The sequence below is a fragment of the Amphibalanus amphitrite genome, unplaced genomic scaffold (genome assembly GCF_019059575.1).
Source record: "Amphibalanus amphitrite isolate SeventyFive unplaced genomic scaffold, NRLGWU_Aamphi_draft 000436F_arrow, whole genome shotgun sequence".
Lineage (NCBI taxonomy): Eukaryota > Metazoa > Arthropoda > Thecostraca > Balanomorpha > Balanidae > Amphibalanus > Amphibalanus amphitrite.
The window spans coordinates 167,427-187,799 of record NW_024881930.1 but is presented as its reverse complement, the minus strand read 5'-3'; the positions used below and the strand labels follow the sequence as shown (position 1 = coordinate 187,799).

General features: G+C 48.1%; 3 protein-coding genes across 15 annotated transcripts in view; 1 reads left to right on the top strand and 2 right to left on the bottom strand.

Moving 5' to 3' along the window:
- Window positions 1-27: 27 nt before the first annotated feature.
- LOC122391415 (U3 small nucleolar ribonucleoprotein protein IMP4-like) lies at window positions 28-9,868 on the bottom strand. Of its 10 annotated transcripts, none has more exons than XM_043385299.1 (8): window positions 9,625-9,868; window positions 7,392-7,505; window positions 3,465-3,573; window positions 2,331-2,557; window positions 1,994-2,101; window positions 1,344-1,523; window positions 953-1,127; window positions 28-495 (listed from the first exon to the last, which is right to left on the bottom strand). In XM_043385299.1, exons 2-8 carry the CDS (start codon window positions 7,392-7,394, stop codon window positions 338-340), a joined length of 960 nt encoding a protein of 319 aa, XP_043241234.1. In that variant the 5' UTR covers window positions 7,395-7,505; window positions 9,625-9,868; the 3' UTR covers window positions 28-337. The 10 variants fall into 10 exon arrangements, with proteins under 10 accessions (XP_043241234.1, XP_043241236.1, XP_043241235.1 ...); XM_043385301.1 differs by having other exon boundaries at window positions 9,716-9,762; XM_043385300.1 differs by having other exon boundaries at window positions 9,680-9,758.
- Window positions 9,869-10,284: 416 nt separating this feature from the next.
- On the bottom strand, window positions 10,285-14,646 carry LOC122391413 (UV excision repair protein RAD23 homolog B-like). The gene is made up of 5 exons (XM_043385293.1): window positions 14,313-14,646; window positions 13,233-13,311; window positions 12,352-12,728; window positions 11,459-11,986; window positions 10,285-10,813 (listed from the first exon to the last, which is right to left on the bottom strand). Exons 1-5 carry the CDS (start codon window positions 14,376-14,378, stop codon window positions 10,703-10,705), a joined length of 1,161 nt encoding a protein of 386 aa, XP_043241228.1. The 5' UTR covers window positions 14,379-14,646; the 3' UTR covers window positions 10,285-10,702.
- Window positions 14,647-18,402: 3,756 nt separating this feature from the next.
- Window positions 18,403-20,373, top strand: part of LOC122391411 (carbohydrate sulfotransferase 11-like) — a 31,746-nt gene continuing 29,775 nt past the window's right edge. Inside the window, exon 1 of one of the 4 annotated variants that reach the window (XM_043385284.1) lies at window positions 18,403-18,857. In XM_043385284.1, coding sequence (XP_043241219.1) covers window positions 18,745-18,857 — 113 coding nt within the window. In that variant the 5' untranslated portion in view covers window positions 18,403-18,744. The remainder of the gene's footprint in view (window positions 18,858-20,373) is intronic. The other 3 variants (XM_043385289.1, XM_043385291.1, XM_043385287.1) reach the window with 3 other exon arrangements.

Here is a 20,373-nt window from a genome sequence, read left to right as displayed (position 1 = left end):
CAAAATCCCAAACGCTATACGCATGTACCAAATTGACAGTGTGCATTTGCAATAGGCGATTGTACAGATGATACAAACAATTGCAATAGTGGACGGTGAAGGCCAGATACAGTGTGACACTGACTGGATCGGTCGGCCTCAGTGGTCCGAGCTCCGGCCACCGGAGTTCAGAGGGAGTCAGTTCATCGCCGCCAGACGTACCAGCGAACACGGCACGTCCTCTCCAACACGAGTCCAACAACACGTCACCAGGCCCCCACCACAGTCTCACCCTCCCTCCCAGTGACCCCGGGTCAGGTCACGTCCCCCACCCCGGCGCCGCTGACCTCAGGTCGGGTCACGCCTCGTCCTCGTCTCCCTCCTCTGCGGCCGGCTCCCAGGCGTCCTCGTCAGAGAGGAAGCGCCGCTTACGAGCCGTGTTCATGTAGGGCCGCAGCACCCATTCGACCTCCGCAGCCGCGCCCTGGTCCGGAGTACCCAGACGGATCTCGTACACTGCCGGACGGAGGGGGGGGGGGGGCTGTCAGGGGACAAGGTCGGGGGGGGGACGCCCTGGTCCGGAGTACCCAGACGGATCTCGTACACTGCCGGAGGGGGGGGGGCTGTCAGGGGACACGGTCGGGGGGGGGGGACGTGAGGGGACACGGAGGGGCTCGTAAGTACACCACCGGAGGGGAGGGGGGGGCTGTGAGGGGACACGATCTTTGCCATGGTGACGCGGGTTACTGTTGGGAATTACACATTACTTACAGTACTCAAAACTAAAAGACTCGACACAAAACATAGTCGAAAGAGAGTAATTAGATAATGAATAGCATATGCATATGCTTTCAAGCATATGCAATTATAGCATATGCTTGAAAGTGGACGATGCTCCTCCGTTGCGTCTAAACTCCCCCCCCCCCCTCTCCCTGCTCCACTCCCGACCAGGTGTCGCGGCGGTCGGCCTCACGTTTGAGCAGGAAGCGCGGGCCGGCCTCGCTGAGCTCCAGCTCGCGGCCGCCGCCCTCGGCCCGCCGGTACGTGTGGTGTCGGAACAGGATGTAGTCGTCGTGGTTGATGAACGTCAGCACGCGCTTGCTGTCCTCCTTGGGCACCGGGAACAGGTACTTGAGGATGTCCTGGACCTGCCGAACGCGATACAACAGTCGTCAGCCTCTACGGACCTTATCACTTTCTATAAGGATCCGATAAATGCGGACTTAAGGTCAACCTAAATCGGTACTTTATACACTAGTCCATGGCAGTGGCAGCGGACCATCGCGCGCACCCTCTAAACCAGGGCAAGGCGTCCCCTTCCTTCCCTCCCTGCCTCGTCTGCGCTCCTCCCCGCCCCCGCTCACCCTGCGTCCGAGCTTGGTCTTGAAGTTGTGAAACACCAGGTGCGGGTACTGTTCGGACATGGTGCCGATCTCGGGAATGTCGTGGCGCATCACCACGTCGAGCAGGGTGAAGTGCGCCGTCGGTCCGTACGGCAGGTGGCACACCGTCAGGCCGGCCGGCTCGCCGCGGTGCTCGTTTATCTGACGAGGGGGTGGGAGAGAGGGTCAGACTGGAGTCACAGGGTCGAAGTAGAAAGATCAAAGCAGAGAACAGAGTGCGGACACATGGTATATATTTTTTTTTACGTTTAATCAAAAGGGAATCCTGGCTAATGACTTATAATTCAGTTGGGTTACATTTTAGAACGGTCATTGCTTATATCACAAAACACCAAATATTTGCAGCAACAAAGCACTACTAACTAGGACGAACAAGCTCGCATGCAAATCTGCCAATCGGCTTTCTACGAGTAACTGACAACCGTTGAAGGTAATAAGCCAGCAAAACAGACGGCGACACGTCCCAACCATCCACCTCCGTCAGGGGACCCGGACCGTCCAGTCTCGGTAGTGTCAGAAGCGGTGTGTCCCCGCGGGTGTCAAGTGACCAGTTCGCATTGTGAACAATGCCAGGACCGAGAACCGACGATCCACGCCCACCAGAGTGTCACCTTGATGAAGTCGGTGACTCCGTTGGCTCGACACGCGTCCAGTAGCTGCCCCAGCTCGTACCCGCCGCGGTTCATCCGCTGCGCGTTCGGGAAGATGAGCTTCATCTCCTGGGGTGACGGAAAGGCAGGTTGGTGAGTCAGATAAGTGAACGGTATGCGGTTCTATGCTACATGTTCGTACGGCAAATATCCCGATGGCAACAAGCCTTTCCACAACACAAGCGTAACTATCAGCAAACCCGACATGAGAACAACTTATAGACACTGCCAACGCTACGTTGTCGTTACGACTGCATATTTCGTGACGACACCCCAGCACTGCCGTTCCCGCCCGTACCTTGGCGAACTTTTTGAGCCGGGAGCTGGGGTTCCGTGACGTGGTGATGATAATCTTGGGGTCGTGCACGCCGGCCCAGCGATACTCATCGTCGACATGAGAGCTGGAGGCGCCGCCCTGCTCGGTGCCGGCCTCGGTGGCCAGCCGCGGCCCGGCGTCGTCCCACTCGCCCTGCTCGTGCAGACGCAGGCCCTCATAGCGCAGGTCCGTCTCCAGGGGCCGGTTCTCTGCGGGAGGCACGGGTGGACGCCATCGGTCAGAGGAGGCAGTGAGAGCTTGGAGAACTAGCAGAGGGTGGATGAAAAAGATAGAGGTGATTGTTTAGGACATTAGAGCTTAAAGTCTTCAACACATCACATTAACAGCATTATATATGAAGGGCGAATCATCAGGGCCTCTGGTATTGAATTGGGCAAAATAGCATGAAAACACTTAACTACTATGGACGTCAAACCCCTTGAGACCCCACTTTTTTGCGATAATTCTTAAATGCGTCAACTCTCGTTGACAATATTCTGGCAATAAGTGTTTTAGAACCTGCCGAAACTTTTATTACTAAGGTATTTTGACGCCAAACGATTATGAAAGGTACTTCTCATTCACTCGTAATGTTAAATTTCACGGAACGAATCTGCTGTTTGGGTAGAGGCTACGCGCTCATGGGGCGGAGCCACGCAATGACGTCAGCGCTAAGCTCCGCCCTACCCCTCCGGCGCTCCTTGCCCGGCGACCGGTCACTCGCGTCTCTCGCTCCATTCAGGCTTGATGGTGGGCGGTAGCTGGTAGCGGTAGCGGGCGCTGGTAGATGGCATTTAGAGCAGATGGCGCTGGTAGCGGGGCTCGAGTGTGGCCGAGCGCAAGCCTCTGCCCGGGCCTGAATTGACCGTAGCATTACGAGTGAATGAGAAGTACCTTCCATAATCGTTTGGCGTCAAAATACCTTAGTAATAAAAGTTTCGGCAGGTTCTGAAACACACATTGCCAGAATATTGTCAACGAAAGTTGACGCACTTAAAAATTATCGCAAAAAAGTGGGGTCTCAAGGGGTTTGACGTTCATAGTAATTAATTGAACAGTATGTAGCTAATGCTATGAAAAGGATGCATCACCAACAAAAATAAATTACATACAGACCTGCTAGTGCCGCTTTTAATCGATCCTTCTTATCTTGGGTTGTTCTTTGCTTCTCTTCAATGGATTTTCTGTAGAGATACTCCCGTCGGAGGCGGGCTTGCCGACGAAGCTGAAATATCCGTGAACATTTACAGTGAAAGCTGAATATTCAGGACAGGACGCAAATGTGTAAACAAGCAATTTCATACCTGTCTCCTTTAGTCATTTCTTCCCATGTCTGATTCGATCATCAATGTCCTTATAAAACCAGCTGCTTAAAGGGACCCTCCCACCTTAACATTAGTTTTGAGTTGAGATAGCCAAGTTTGCGGCCAGGCTCAGAAACTACCAGTTATCCAGGTCGCAACCCCCGCAGCTTTATGGTGTTCAAGAAATTTCTTCCCTTTACTTGCAGGGTGGGACCAGCGTGGTCCCTATCTCCACCATTACGGGAATCTGATGACGTCATCAGGCTTTCGAACGTCCGTTAACCCTCGCACGACCAGGCCATTTCTCATAACACGAACGACCAGGGGGGGGGGGGGGGTTGTTACGACCCCCCCCCCTGGCGTTTCGAAACGGAAGGTCGTAGAGCTTAGCGGAAAAAACCAACGGATTGCTCTCAACGAGATCTCGCGATTGGTGGTATATTTTTTGGTCCTAGGTCAACATTTGACCTACTTTTGACCGGTCAAAGGTCAAATTTTCGGAAAAATAGACTTTTTTCAACTTTCGGCGGCGATTGCGGCAAAACGGTGGGAGATATCGACTTGAAACCTTCACTATCGTGTTCCTTGATCAATTCTCTATCGTTTGGTATGTATTTCGTTTCCCTAGCTCTAAAAATGGCGCGTTGGGAGCGCCGGAAGTCGGCAAGGTCACAGTCGGCGGCAGAAATTCGAAAAATCAAAATTTAAATTTTTGAAATCTGATTGTATTTTTGGATTTGGGAGGTCCATTTGCTCCCTATAGAAGCTAATATTGCTGCATATTCCCATTGAGGTGACAAGAATTAGCAAAATAGTGGTTCGGGCGCTTTTCAAAAATAGTACCGGACGCTGTTCCTCTTGTGACGTCATAGCTCCGTGACCTGACCTGACCCGGTCAAATTTCTTATACCATATGATAGCCAATACTTGCCCCAACATGCATGGGAAGTTTCATCACGATCCATCAACCGATGTCTGTACCACCGGCAGGAAACCTCGGGCGTTGGCACTCAGTTTGTGAAAATCCGGCCGGAGGCTGTACCTCTTATGACGTCATAACTCCGTGACCTGACATGACCCGATCAATTTTTTTTCGGCAAAAGATGCGCAAAGGTTGCCCCAGAGGGCATTGAAAATTTCAGCCCGCTACGACAAGCCGTTTAGCGTGTACTTCGAAAAAACCTCAGGGGGGGGGGGTTGATACAACCCCCCCCCCCCCCTAGGCGTTCTAGGGTTAAATGTTTGACTAAAACGTTTTGTAGCACGCGGTGGTTTATCCTGCTTTGCGCGCAACAAATGCCGCACTTTCAAATAAAGTCGCTAGGAACAGCGGAGATCCCAAAAAGTAAACAAAAGTAAAAGTCTAATATCTTGAAAACCGGTGAATATTTTTCGATGAAATTTGGTAGATATTCGTTTTTGCTCTTTCTGAACCGAGCGACATCACTTTCATGCCAATTCATTAACTTTTTTGAAGGTGGGAGGCATGGGCGGCGCCACCGGGGGGGACGGGGGGGGACAGGTCCCCCGCTATCGAAAGTTAGCGGGGTACAGTACCCCCCTATCGGCGAGGCCCGTTCAATAGTTGATAATAATGCATTGTAGAGTTATCCGTCGCATTTAATGCATCGTTGGTTAATCAAGGCAGGTTCTGAATAAAGATTGCTGTTGGGATGTATCGCAGGGGGTCCTGGCCATCTGCAAAAGGTGTGGAGCTGTGATGCCTGTAGTTGGTGATCGTCGTGATCGTCAGGGCCTCGGGGATCGTGCCCCCCCCCCCTTTTTGGGGCGCCAGGCAGGGTTATTACCTCCCCACCCCAAGCTGCCAGTCCCCATTGCCGACAAAACCAAGTTTACGGAAAATTTCATAGATTTCCGTTACTATATGCATATTGTCCATTCCTAATTAGTCAAATTCAAGCATGGCAGTTCTACCACAGGAACCATTTGAAATCTATGTCATTTAACCCCAGCACTTGTGGGGAGAAGTGTTCGGATAGATCACAGGCAGGACAAAAAAGCACGCAGTAGCGAAGACCTTATAATTGGGTAGCATCGGCTCCCTCTCGCCAAGGGGTTCGATAGCACTCGTTTTTTTTTCTCTGCAAAACTAAGTTCGGTCGGCGGCCGAACGACTGGGGGTCTAATCGAGCCCCCCCCCCCCCTTCTTACGTCAGCGGCTGTGAAAATGCCATTACCAGCTCACAGCTGTTGAAACATGGCAGTTGCTTTTACATGAGTGCACGAAAGGGTTTTAGGTACGTGATACGTGAAAGGTTCTACATGCAAATTGAGATACACCAGCTTATCAAATTGTGCTCACTGTGGTGCGCTCGGTTTTACCTTGACTAGTCTTTGAATTCTGGGGTGAAACAGACCAGTCAAGAAACCTGTTCCATAAGGAGAGCCATTCAGAGCCATTAATGCTAAAGAGATGAGGGATGAGGTTTCCAGAGACCTTCATTACCTCCCAAAGGGGGTGCCCCGCCATTTGCCAATCCCTGCTGTAGTTGTTACGATTGGAGGGTGAATATGAGAACGATGCAGGTCGTGCCAGCTCGATCATGACGAACACAATGGTGCCGACATCACAGCTCTACTGCCATTTTTGACGAAGTTAATCAACAAGGACCGGAATCCTACCTTGGGGCATTACACCTGCAGAGGTCGCCGGACCTGAGACCCTTTCACTCAATTTTTTTCAACGGTGCATGCGCTCGTTTTTCCCGCGAAGCTCTTGGTAAGTAAAATCCATCAGAAAGTGTGATCAAATAACGGATGGTGACCTTCCATGACCTAGCATGACCTTTTGAGTGACCACCGATGACATGACCACTGACGGCTAGCCATTAGCTGCACCCTGCCCGTTGCATATAGATCAGGTGGTGATGTCATGATTCTGAAATTATATTGCAGTTTTGGCGCACTTGTCAGAGCAGAAGACATTCCCACTTTTCATCCATGACTATATGATGGTGAAGCCATGAAGCTGACCAGACGTAAGATCGAAAATTTGAAAGTACGAAACGTAAGAATAGTTGGCACTGCTACTCATACCTAAGCAATTCGCAGCTTGTAGGAAACCAGCTTTGAGTTGGCAAGACTGCAAATTTTGATTTAGAGGCAAGGATGCTTGAAAAGGTGATCGATCTTAGGTGTCCTAGGATAAGTTTGGAAACGGGATGCACAATTCGATGTGTTTTGGGGTTTGCCAAGTTTTGCGGCGTTACGTGCCTCGTTTTTTTTCATACACGATCAGTATCTACTTTTGGGATTTTCAGTTAGGCAAGCCCCCGTCCCCGTCCCCCCCTATCGAAAACCCGTGGCGCCGCCCCTGGTGGGAGGGTCCCTTTAATGAGTGAGCATTATAACATTCAAATCCATTACCATAGGGCATAGGTTATATCAATGTGCTTGGGTTTTCAATCTGTGATGAGGGGACTCACTGATAATCGAATTTCACAAAGGACTGTTGAAGCAAAGCCATGATACAATTGACAAGAGGAATGCCTGCTGAAACAGTAAAGAAACAATTTGACTCACATCTTAAACCATGTAAGCCTTAAATTATTAGACCCATGGTCCATGGATGGGTGAATATCAATAGACCTTCATTTATCCCTTTTCCCTACACTACACTATGATCTTCTCCCTTTCCTTAACCACAAAAAGTACATAAAAAGTAAGATGTTTATTTGTGAGAAACAAACTCATATAAGGAATCTATTTGGAATCTTACCATTCTGAAGTCAAGAGAAATGAAAAACAATTCAAACAGATGATCAGCAAAGTTCTACTCTTGCTGTTGGTAAGTACACTGCTTCATAGGCCTTCATTAGCTCAGAGCTTCTTTCTGAAAAAGTCAGCTGGTCAGTGGTCATTTTAAGCTCAAAATTACACATAGGCAGTGACACATACCAAAATGTCTGAACCATGACCTAGGGTAGGTACCCAGTAGACAGTGATCACGGGGTAGTGGTTACAATATCAAAGTGTTTGGGAGTAAACTGGCAAATTAGTGAGCTCTGCTTTTACATTGAGCCATCCAGGTGCAATACTAGCAAGGCACCTGGCACATGACTGTATTGTATTACAACTTGCAGTTGCCCAGCTAGTTCCACTGCATATTGTGGATTAAACATGCATTATTATTGTTCATTATTATTCAGCATTATGCAGTTCTCTTCAGTCCTTTGGCCAGAAACCAGCTTCCACTACAGAAAGTCCCACCTAAAGTATCTGCTTACTTACGGTCTCTTGTGGTTTTCTTACCCACAGGTGATTTACTAGACAGAGCTGATATCACCAACCGCAGACCATTCCTGCCCAGAATGTCATGTTAAACTTATGTACCTATTTCAAAGTTGTACAGGCCCTCTCACCATTGCAACTCTGATCTGAGTAATCACTGTAGGAATATGGGTTCCAAAAAGGTGGTCTTGGGCCTTGGCCTTGGGTCAGATCCTGCACAGGGGGCATAGCACACCTACCTCCAAACAAACTTCTCCCAACTTCCAAAAACACCCAAGATTTTGGTGCCCTACGCACTGCTGTACAGTTAAAAGCAAACTAATTTGAGAAAAGTTGTGAATGTTTCTGTTTATTCTAGAAAAATTACAAATTTTATCACTTTCAGTCCCTCCAAGCGTTATACCCCACTCACAAGGAACAGTTGCAAAAGAATCATTTACCTCAAAATCCCCCTTGAAATTTGAATCTGACACAAGTGATCACCAACACTGAATCCTGAGCTACGAGATGACCATACGGCAGCACTTTCAATTGGTTGAAGACACCCTTTGACCTATGGAGTCGACCTAAAATGCAGGTCCAATATGGTACTCAAATGAGCTTCATGGTCATGATTACAGTTGGGGGAGGTTTGGTCAATGGTTGTCATTTTTAGCACATGCCATTTTTGGCAACCATGTGCTAAAAATGACAACGCTATCAGCTATTTTTAGCAACGATGAAGCCGATTTCACTCCTCAGCGAGGAAATCACGATTTTGGAAATACAAGCACTGATTTTGGAAAAGAAGTGCTGCCACCTGGTGCAAGAAGAAGAAACCAGCTTTAATATGGCCGTTGTTTGTATGGTAGTCCAACGTTGAAGTATACCCTTTTTTGTGGCCCGAAGTTGGAACTTTAAATTGAAGCATCCGAAAATGATCGATATTGATCGAAATCATGATGTTGATGAAAAAAATAATATGTTAAGTTGAGAGAGGAGGCCATTTTATCCAGATGCGGTGGTTTACTTCTTGAAATTATTTTTGCTTACGACGACTGCCATGTAATGAGGGATAATTAGCAGCCGTCATTAGCAAAAATAATTTCAAGAAGTAAACTACTGCATCTGGATAAAATGGCCTCCTCTCTCAACTTAAAATATTATTTTTTTCATCAACATCATGTTTTCGATCAATATCGATCATTTTCGGATGCTTCAATTTTAAGTTCCAACTTCAGGCCACAAAACAAACTACCATACAAATAACAGGCATATTAAAGCTGGATTCTTTGTCTTGCACCAGGTGGCAGCACTTCTTTTCCAAAATCAGTGTTTATCTTTCCAAAATCTTCATTTCCTCGCTGAGGAGTGAAATCGGCCTCATCGTTGTCAAAAATAGCAGAATCGTTGTCATTTTTAGCACGTGTGACAAAAATAGCACGTGCTAAAAATGACAACGATTGACCAAACCTCCCCCGACTGATTAGGTATGAAAAGAAGGAATTATGCAGAAATTCACTTCAACATTGAAATTGAAATGGCCAGAAAACATCCTAACAGCATGGCACACTGATAGTTGACACAGGCACAGCCACAGAAAAAAAAAATGAAATCAAATTTCAATGACCCCTATCAATTTTAATTTTTATTAGAATTTGCTCGGTATTTCAACCATAGTGATTGACATTTGATGATGTGCTATGTACAGTACAGAAGAAAAACGTTTACACTTTACTTACAAACAAACCACCACCCAAGGCCATATATCGAATAGCCACCACCACAAGCTCCTACCTGATACCTCTAACCAAGGCTATATAAACCTCTAACTTTCGGCATTATCTATAGTGTTATGCGCATCAGCATGCACTGCATCACGCATGACAAAATGTCTTTATTGCGCCATTTATGTAAAAATAAGCTTTTTGAAAGCGGCTACTAATTAAAAGACCCCGGTAGCATTGTAATAGAACGTTTATTTTCTAAGAAGCAAGGCTAGCTACGAAGCATGTCCTGGTTATAATTTCAAAAATAGCTCCGTAGTCCGTATTCCGTACCAAGTTCAATGGCAGTCTAACAAAAAAACCGGCATTACTAGTATCAACATAACGCCCAAGTCCTGTTAGCGAGTTGTCGCTCGTACCCCTCCCCCCCTCCACATCCCACTGACCTTAAAAGCCAGCTTCGCCCCAGACTTTACCCCTTCACTTGTTGCACGTCCCCAGACTCCTTTGGTTTGGAGGATTTGAGGGAGCGTATTTTATCAAATCAATGGATGAAATTATCTCGTGTAGATACACACATTGCGACGACCGAACTATTTCCTACCTACCATGCATGTGGTGCACTTCAACAAAATAACACCAAATTAGACTTCCAGACAGACCAGACTAGACAGATGAACGCTCGAGCCGCATTTATTTAACCAGTTTTATAAAACAGACCGTCTCTTCGAGCGGGAGCGGGCCGCCTGAGGGGCACCCAGCGCCGGCGGCGGCGCGACCCGCTCGCGGCACAGACGGCCGGTCGGACCGCGGCCCCGGCCGGCGGGTCGGAGCGAGCCGCCGTCAGGACCGACCGCGCCGCCAGCCGCCGACCGGCGCGGCTGCGCGCGCAACAAGCCAATAGGTTTAGCTGGATACGCAAATGAAAACACCCTGGCATCGTGTCTGTTAACTGACTCCATCACAAGCGGGCGACGGCGGCGGCCGAGTCCGGCCGGCCGCGCCCTCGCGTCGACACTCATGAACGAGGGCGGCCGGGCCGGACCGCCGGACCACACGGCGCACGCTCAGTCTCGTCCGCCGGCGCGCCGCGCTAGTCGTCAAAGCCCTGCGACAGCAGGAAGTTCGCCGCCATGTTTTCGTTCTTCTCGCAGGCAAAGTACGCCTGCACCACCAGCTGCTCGGGGAAGCCGAGCGCCTTTAGCTGCCGACACAGAGCACAGCCGTCAGTCAGGTGCACAGTGGTCACCGACACATCAAATTATATTGTGGGTCATAACGCAATGCAGTTTTTTGCGACCCGTCAAAATATCATCATTTTGCTCGGGCACGACAGGGAGAAAGGGGGAGAGGGAGAGAGGCGAGGAGGGGAGGAAGAGATAGAGCGAGAGAGAGAGAGAGAGAGAGAGAGAGAGAGAGAGAGAGAGAGAGAGAGAGAGAGAGAGAGAGAGAGAGAGAGAGAGAGAGAGAGGCGAGGGGGAGGAAGAGATAGAGACCAGGCATCTTGTTATTTGGGGGTTATGGATGGGGCAATGTGATAACAGAGCGCCCGGGATGCGACAAAGGTCAGCGACAAGGGATAAATCGTAAGTGGATCGGACAAAGTCCACTTCGCATGCTGTTAGAAAAGGGTTTTCATTTAACCTCCATTCTACACACTGTTTGTAGACTGCAATAACTTCAGTCTATAACGCATATCGCTGAATGGATTACCAGTGGGGCACTAAATCCGTCAAAACGCTTTGTAGCATGCATTTTGTAAATATTGTACGCAGACTGGGATTTGTAGCCAGCCGTGGCGGTTTCACTCTCGAATAGCCTGCATTCAGGCTGTTGAGCGGCGACTGACCCGTTCGATGGCCTCCTTGTCCTGCTGCGATATCTGGATGGTGGTCGGGCCGCCGAGCAGGCCGCCGCCCTCGGGGCGCGGCTGGCCGCCGGCGGGCGCCGCGCGCTGACCGCCCCCACCGCCGCCGCCGCCGCCAGACGCCGGCGGCGCGTCGCTCGGGTCGTTCAGCATGCGTACGAACGCCTCCTGGTTCTGCGAGATGAGGTCGAGCAGCTGCGGGTTGCTCTGGCCGATCTCGACCAGCACGGCGTGCAGCAGCGACGGGTTGGAGCGCACCATCTGCCGCATCTGCTGGAACTGCGGCAGCGCGCGCAGCGCCGCCAGCTGCTGGGCCGTGTCGGCGGAGGTGGGCGCGCCGCCGCCGGTACCGCCGCCGCCGCCCTGCTCGCCGGCGGCGGGCGCCTCCTCGGCCTCTGGCTGGTCGCCGCCGGTAGCCATCCGCTCCAGCACCGCCTCCGGGATGCCCGAGAGCAGGTACTCCACCGCCCGGTCCGGGTTGTTGAAGCTGGCCCGCAGCGCCCGCGTCACCTGCCGAGAGCGAGAACACAGGCAGAGTTAGTGACCAGGTAAAAATCCAGACATACCACCACACCATCCAACAGAGAGGATGAGGCAATACGAAAGAAATCCTACAACCCGAACACCGAAATAGCTTAGCCGCTTTTAAAACAGTAAGTTTTCGGGGCACCTTTGACATAGCTCACCAATACAAAACCTAAAATGTGTCGTAAGTTACATTTTGTCTGTTACTGAGTAACCTTGAAAGATGCCTGAACTCTATCTCATTTTGAAGGATGATGACTGTAGTCATAACGGATGGGTGGTCGCGGGCGACATCCGGCGTCCGGCTGCGGCGGTGGGCGGTGTGCCAGCGCCCGCCGGTCGCCACTGACCTCCTCTCGGCTGTAGCCCATGTCCATGATGTTTTTGACGACCGTCTCGAGCTGGTCGCCAGTCAGCAGGGCCGACTCGCCCGCGGGAGCCGCCTCCGGCGCTCCTGCCGGCGCCGGCTGCACCGGAGACGCCGGCGGCGCCACAGGGGTGGCCGTGGCTGCCGCCGGCGCCGGCGCGGGGGCAGGGGTGGCGGCGGCGGGGGTGGCGGCTGGGGCGGGCGCAGGCGCGGGTGCGGGGGCGGGGGTGGCAGTCGCCGTCGGGTCCGGCGGCGCGGTCGGCAGTGGAGCAGGCTTGGGCTTCATCACCATCACCACGACAAACTTCTTCTCGTCAATGTTGTACTCGGACAATGGTGTGTCATCAGCCAGGATTTTTCCTGAAAAAGGACAATGGCAATACGCATAGAAGAACATAACCTAGGTAACTAGTAATTACATAGAAACACACAGAAGTTGCAAGGACACAGATATGAAAAAAGGATCTGTGATCACAGAACCAGTACAATTTTGTCTAGAGATCCAGAGGCACCAATGAAATTGACATGATTTTGTCCAGATATACAGTAAGACCAGGCGCTTTTTGCCTAGACAGAAATGCAGCTTTTTATCTTCTAACAGCAGAAAAACAGTTTGTGACACAAATTGATGTGAAATCAGCTGGTACTACCTAAACATTGGCATGAAGCTGCATGTTGTGGATCCACATAGACCCTTGATCCATATTCTATATCTTGGTTTGTCATACTATTCCAGTATGTCAATGATCTAACATGTATTTTCCATTTCAGGCCCAACAGGTTCATAGATCATAATGAGATGATGGAATTTACCTGATTAACAAGATACCTAGGAAGAATAGTTAGGTACCAAATTTGACCTACCTGCATATATGAGCTTTTGACCTGTAGCAACATAGTCTGGGCCTTTTTCTTTCTCGATTTTCTCCTTCAGTGCTTTGACCTGAAATGAAAAATGGCATTTATTGTAAATAGCAGTGTTACACAAAAAATAGTGCTGGTAATGCCTTTAGTTAAGCAAGTGGTGGTATGAATAAAAGAAGTGACGAAGGCATGTGAACCAGCCCTTAAACTGGTTGAGAGTTTGCACAATTGATAGACTCGCAGGAGACTTAAAGGGACCCTCCCACCTTAACATTAGTTTTGAGTTGAGATAGCCAAGTTTGCGGCCAGGCTCAGAAACCACCATTTATCCTGGTCGCAACCCCCTCAGCTTTATGGTGTTCAAGAAATTTCTTCCCTTTACTTGCAGGGTCAAGGGTGGGACCAGCGTGGTCCCTATCTCTTAACCATTACGGGAATCTGATGACGTCATCAGGCTTTCGAACGTCCGTTAAATGTTTGACTAAAACGTTTTGTAGCACGCGGTGGTATATGCTGCTTTGCGCGCAACAAATGCCGCACTTTCAAATAAAGTCGCTAGGAACAGCGGAGATCCCAAAAAGTAAACAAAACTAAAAGTCTAATATCTTGAAAACCGGTGAATATTTTTCGATGACATTTGGTAGATATTCGTTTTTGCTCTTTCTGAACCGAGCGACATCACTTTCATGCCAATTCATTATTTTTTTTGAAGGTGGGAGGGTCCCTTTAAGGCATGCAAGCGATGACACAACTTACAGCAAGGAATAAGAACTTGTATAAATTTTGAAGCATCATAGGAGTGTTTTGGCTCTGGGGCTCAGGTGCTAGGTCCTTAGAATATTGCAGCTACTTGTATAAAACATAAATACGAGTTTAAAATGTTATTGTGCTTCCTGTGCTTGGTTACCACATTTTTTTACATTTCTGAAGCCAGGTTGTAGCAGGGTGCAGCTCACCAATAAGAGGTCACAAAACATTAGCGCGGAACTTCCATACATGAAAAAAAGCAGCACGCTAAAAAACGAGACAAAACAGCACCCAGATGTCAGTGTTTAGCTCATTTATCACAGGCATACTTACTGATTCTGAGGCATCAATTTCAATTTGAAATGTCTGCTGTTGTAGATTCTTCATGGTAATCAACATCCTGAAATTCTTCTGGGCTGGCAGTGCCAGCAAGTATTATATCGGTGTCCTTTCTACGAAATGCTCAACTACGGGCCGAGACGATAACGTTTGGTACCCTATTCAAGTTAATGGAACAGAGTTAACCAATCAATTATACAGAAACCTTTGGATGAAAAACGATCGGAGAATAATGGAATTAATCATCCCAACAATCACGGAACCCCACACGATATCCGCGCATCCAATGCACAGGACGCAATAAAACAGAAAATTGCTGAATTAACTATTAACATTTTCTTCCATTCGCTGAGAGCTTGTAATGACTAGTTACGTCACTAGACTTAACAAGAATTCAGCGAATAGGATCACAGATGAACTCCATGAGATTTATAATAATATTCGTGCGTTTGATTTAATTTCGGCAAAAATAAGCTAAACGTACTTGTTTCAGTTATTAAAACAGAAAGGCGTCAAGATAATCCTGATATGCGACCAGAAAGAAATATGAGAACTTTAAAAATTTGACATATTGATGACGTCATTTATTACGCATTTCTGCGTCCTTGCCATAGAGAAATGTCCCTGTCATTTCGTCTTCTTAGCGCAAGGAACATCACAAAATTTGGAATCATCGTTCATGGTTTAGACTGCTAAATAATTTTAGTTCATGGTGCGTGTTAAAACAGCATAAAGAAAATATCCTTTAGTCTGTTTTTAAGAATTACATACATATAGTGCAATCAACTTGCATTGTATAGTCGACTACAGAATGATATTTCACTCCTCAGAAGCTATCAGTTGACTGGAGCGCTAAGCCAGACCTGGCAAAATGTGGACCCGAGGAATAAAATGTCCAAAGAACCGGTCTGGACTCTGGACCCATATGAGTCCAGACCGGTTCTGGGAAATTTTATGACGGGTCGAGCCAGGTCCTACCATAAACCATATATCTTGCACACTACGCCTGATAGAGACGGATCCAGCTCAGAGCTTGCTTTGGGGGGGGGGGGGGCAACCATAACAATTTATTGTACTTTATTGTATTGTAATTTATTGGTTTCTCTCTGTTTGTTTCCGTTTCTCTCTGTTTCTATAGTGAACTGGATATTTGGGTCAACCGCGACGACGAACTGAACGCGATTGACCCAAATATCCAGTTCACTTGATACCTACAAACATCCATTCCCTTCTTAGATACCGATGTAGTAGGTACGAAGTGGTAGTCATGCAAAATTCAAAGTGTATCGTAAACCTACAAATAAGGAAGACTACGTTCATTATTTTTCAGGCCATAGCGAGAGGGTCAAAAGTGGGATAGTCTTGGGGTTCTTTTTAACCCTCGCCCGTAAACGGTGTTTTGCCACCAATTCGCCCATGCAGGTGGCGGGGTTGGTGCGACCCCCCTGGCGTTTGAAAACGGAGCGTCGTAGAGCTTAGCGGAAAAGACCAACGGATTGCTCCCAACGATATCTCGCGATTGGTGGTATAGTTTTTGGTCCTAGGTCAACATTTGACCTACTTAGGTTTGACCGGTCAAAGGTCAAATTTTCGGAAAAATCTAACTTTTTCAGATTTCCGCGCCGATTGCGGCAAAACGGTAAAAGATATCGACTTGAAACCTTAACTATCGTGATCCTTGATCAATTCTCTATCGTTTGGTGTGTATTTCGATGTCATACCTCTAAAAATGATGCGTTGGGAGCATCGGAAGTCTGCAAGGTCATTTGTGCATTGGGTCACGTCAGGCGTGTGACGTCACTGACCTGACCCTGACCCAAAATAAACAACAAGAAACAACCGACGATGCCTGAAATGGATAGCAAATTCGAATTCAGGGCATCAAATTACCCCGAAAAGGCATACAAGTGCAAGAAGTCATTACAGGTCAACCGAGGTCACTGACCTTACCTTGACCTTAAGTAACCTTCAAAATGTCAACGGACATTGTGCCAATGTCAAATCAGCCAGTTGTGATTCTAAAACAATCCATCAGTGTGTCAGGTCAGTCGGCATTTATACCAATGTGAAGCAATCTCCAATTTAGCGTAAATCTGGCCGACGTCATACGTCATAACTTTATGACGTCATAACTCCGTGACCTGACATAACCTTGACAAAAAAACAAAAGTTGCGCAAAGGATGCCCCATAGGGTACTGAAAATTTGAGCAGGCTATCTGAAACGGTTCGGCGTGTAGCTAAGAAAAACCTCAGGGGGGGTTGCACCAACCCCCCCCCCCTACATGGGCGATTAAGGGCTTTCCGGATATGCAGCGAAGAATATCTCGATGACGAAATCCGGCATATCTTTCAGCTTTCATGAAGCTGAAGTACCCAAAGGGTCTTCTCATTCGTTTGAAAAAAGAAGGCTTTAGACATTCGAAACAAAACGAGGAACGAAACAGGCTAACAGCTCGAAAGAAAGACGCACGATTTATTTCAATACCTACCGAACTCAAAAGTAGCCGAAAGTATCACCCAGAAACTCGAAACGACAGGCCTCAAGGTGGCACTGACCACTGGAAAGAAGATAGGTGAGTTAATTCAAAAGAAAACTACTAGAAATAGAGAACTTAGCGTAGTTTATCAGGCAACGTGTGGTAACTGCAACAAATCTTATATTGGAGTGGAGAAACTGGTAGGGGAATCCAAACACGCCTAAGAGCACAAGCGAGACATACGAAACGACGCCGACCACAGTGCCTTTGTTGTTGTTGTTGTTGTTGTTTTCCCCGGAGTCCACCGGTGGTACATATATTTAATTGTTCACGCACATTCCACTAGTCATTTACGAAATTGGGACGGGGTGAAAGTGTAAGCGAATTGTGGGAACAAGGGATGTCGGAAAGTGACCGAAGCGGCATTTATTAGGTACAACGAACGATACAATCAATACCAGGGTAGGGTTTAGTACCAGGTAGGGAACACTGCTGCTGATTTTGCTGATTTTGTGGGCAAAATCAGCAGCAGTGTTCAGCATAAAAACTTGACTTTAAAAAAATTTAAACTGACCGTTCGAGTCGTTATAAGTGTGCTATTTTTGTATTCTCGTCGATGATTACGAGCGAGCGAGCGCAGCGAGCGAAGCGAATCTTTTCAATATAACGAAAAAATCTCAGTATGAGCGGCCCGGCCCGGCCCGGCCTGTAACGCTTTTGAGAGGCTTATATCTCAGCAACCACTGGACCGATTGGCCTGCGGTCTTTTTTGTTGGGTAGCCCCATCCCTTCTACCCCGTAATTGACTACTTTTGATACATATCAGTGGCCGTCGTGGCACGTGCCACTGCCACGTGAAAAGTCAAGGGTGTTCAAGCTGTTTTGCAAAAGTAGTGATTTTAAAGAGGCTCATATCTCAGCAGCCGCTTGGGCGATTGACTTGCGGTAATTTTTGTAGGGTAGCGGCATCCCTTCTACCAAAAATAGGATACTCTCGATGCATGTGGGTCACCCCCAGTGCACGTGCAAAATACAACAATAAGAGGTGTCAAATTTGTTCCCATTTTAATAACTCGGTAATTACTGGGGCGATTTCGCTGAAACTTGGCAAACAGGTAGGCACCCACCAGGCAATGCATTCCCATGTGTTGCGGTTAAGGTGCTACTGCACGTGCGCACGTGCAGTGGGCGCTTCCAGATCTCGAGAACGGCTGGGCCGATTGCGCTCAAATTTGGTACACGGTTGGGGACCAGCTAGTAGGGTGCCGTGCAAAAGTCAGTTTGGACCCCGTTTGCACGTGCGCACGTGCAGAGTGCCGCTTCAAGATCTCAGGAACGGCTGGGCCGATTGCGTTCAAATTTGGTACACCGCTAGCGACCGGTCGGAGGGGTGCTTTGCGCAAGCCCGTTGGAAGTACCCTCTCGCCCTTCCGCACGTGCAGGGCTCACTATCTCGCTCGCTCGTTCTTCGCCCAAAAGGCGTTTTACTGGTTATGTAACAGTAGCTGTGTACCTACAAATAGTTTTTTTTTATTGAAGGTAATCATTTGTAGAAATGCGCATTCTAAGCATGCTGTATTTCAACATAGTGTGAGACTGCTGTGCTAGTTTTATTCTTGTGTGTTTGTATTGTTTTAATTTCCGAGAGGGTGTCGAAAAAGTCATTTAGACGAAATGCGTCCACCCAATGTGCTGTGTAACCCGTCTCAATATATAGATTTGTCTATTACTACTCATTCGTCTGAAAATTCTTTTCGTCGCGACTACTTTTTGTGAGCACACGAAACAGAACATGTCTCGCTGGTGCTGCCCTGCGGCGCCTGGCTGGCTGCCCAGGCTGTGTATACCTGGGGTCGGTTGCGGCGGCAGAGCCAGGTGACGGCGGATCACTTGCACCGGACCTGGCGGGGCGGCCGCCGGTACGGAACTGCCGCTCGGCCCTCTCAGCATGTCCAACCTCCTGAGACAGAAGATGACCCGGCGAGCGCTGACACTCCTCCTCTCACCGCTCGCAGCCGTACTGCTAGTCGTCAAGCTAGGCGACCTAGCCAGGTTTTCATGGTAAGTGAAGTACCTAGTTGATTTCCAGTGGTATGGACTTTGGAGCCTAAATGCCTCGGTTATCAGCTTTTTTTTTTAGTAATTCAGTGTAACGTGTACAAGAAGGTGGCCGAGGCCCTATTCCGAAGTAACCGTCTAAAAATGCCTCATTTCAAATGGTGGCCTTCCAAAGTTCTGTTCGTCTGCCAGTCGCTATACCTGCGTATACCGACTTGGCTGAAGCATTTTCCTATAGGTAAGCTCAGGGTTGTCGCCGACGGAGATCCGGGGGTTGCACCCCACCCGGCACCCACTAATCAAAACAAACGTTAAACAGCACTGAACTTGCAATGAATCAAAGATTAACCCAGCGGCCACTGGGTGGGAGGAAGGGGGGGCATATAGTTGCCCCCATTACTTCTGCGACGAGTCGCAACGCGAAGAGATAAATAAGCAAAACTTTGCACAGATCCTCAATCCAAATTTGGTGTCGATCCCATTTGAAATGACGTCACAGTGACGGCAGAAGTCAAATGATAGATTTGCGACTGTTATGCAGTTTTCTCACGATATGTCCGATATATGGAACCGAATATAAAGGGCCGATCATTGGTCAGGTACTATTGGAAGTGTGCTTAGATGTGTCAGGATAGCAGCAGGAGCTGTTCAGTTCATTCAGTTGAGTTTTATGCTCCGGGACATCAGAAACGCTCCATATCGGAAAACGACAAAACTTTATGACATCACTGTGACGTCATTTTAAGTGGTACAACCACCCAACTTTTCTTAAACATCGCCTAAGTATTCATTTGAAGCTATGCCAAGTTTTAAGTTCGTGGCTCATCAGGTTTCGGATATATTCCACAAAAGGTAGGTAAATGGGTGAACTTTATGCATCCCCAGCGGGTCTTTGGTCAATATAACTTTTAGAATTCGAACACAAAATGTGATTTGTTAAAAAAATCGTAATCTTTTTTCATTTGCCTCTAATGGTACTTTTGGTCTCAAGATAAGGGCCCAGGCGACCGTACATATAGTTCGAATGCGGTGAATACCCCCGAGGGTATATGGGTAAGGTGCCTAATTAGCGACCCCCTTAATTTGAACCGCCATTGCTCACACTCTGTGGGTGCCACTGTATTACTGGCTTGATTTTCGGAGAGATCGTTCATTTTTCTTTTAGTTTATTCATCTTTATTCATCTCGTTCTTTATTCATCTCGTTCATTTTAGTCATTTTCTGCCCCAATATTCACTAACTTATTTGTAGTGAGCATTTTGGCAAACCATTGCAAAAAAAAACGCTAATAGGGAACTCTTCCCGATTAGCGACCGGGGAGGGTCGCTAATAAGTCTATGGGTTTCTCCACATTAAAAATGGCAAAAATTACGACGCCTGAAAAGATGAAATATGATCTCAAAAAGGTAACCTATACGCAAAGCACTCAATCACTCGAACAGGAACGTTTATCCAACACATTTAAGTAAGTAAAAACTGATCACGTGATGCACCGAAGGCGAAAAGAAGGCGGAATCCC

Excerpts from the sequence above, each read along its gene's own strand:
- LOC122391415 (XM_043385299.1), bottom strand. Across the intron at positions 2,558-3,464 it reads ATTAAAAGCGGCACTAGCAG|AGAACCGGCCCCTGGAGACG; the intron begins GTCTGTATGTAA and ends TGCCTCCCGCAG. Across the intron at positions 496-952 it reads CCCGCGCTTCCTGCTCAAAC|TGTACGAGATCCGTCTGGGT; the intron begins GTGAGGCCGACC and ends TCCGTCCGGCAG.
- LOC122391413 (XM_043385293.1), bottom strand. The coding sequence starts at position 14,378 with ATGTTGATTACCATGAAGAATCTACAACAGCAGACATTTCAAATTGAA. Across the intron at positions 12,729-13,232 it reads TCAAAAGCTCATATATGCAG|GAAAAATCCTGGCTGATGAC; the intron begins GTAGGTCAAATT and ends GTCCTTTTTCAG. Across the intron at positions 11,987-12,351 it reads TGGGCTACAGCCGAGAGGAG|GTGACGCGGGCGCTGCGGGC; the intron begins GTCAGTGGCGAC and ends CGCTCTCGGCAG.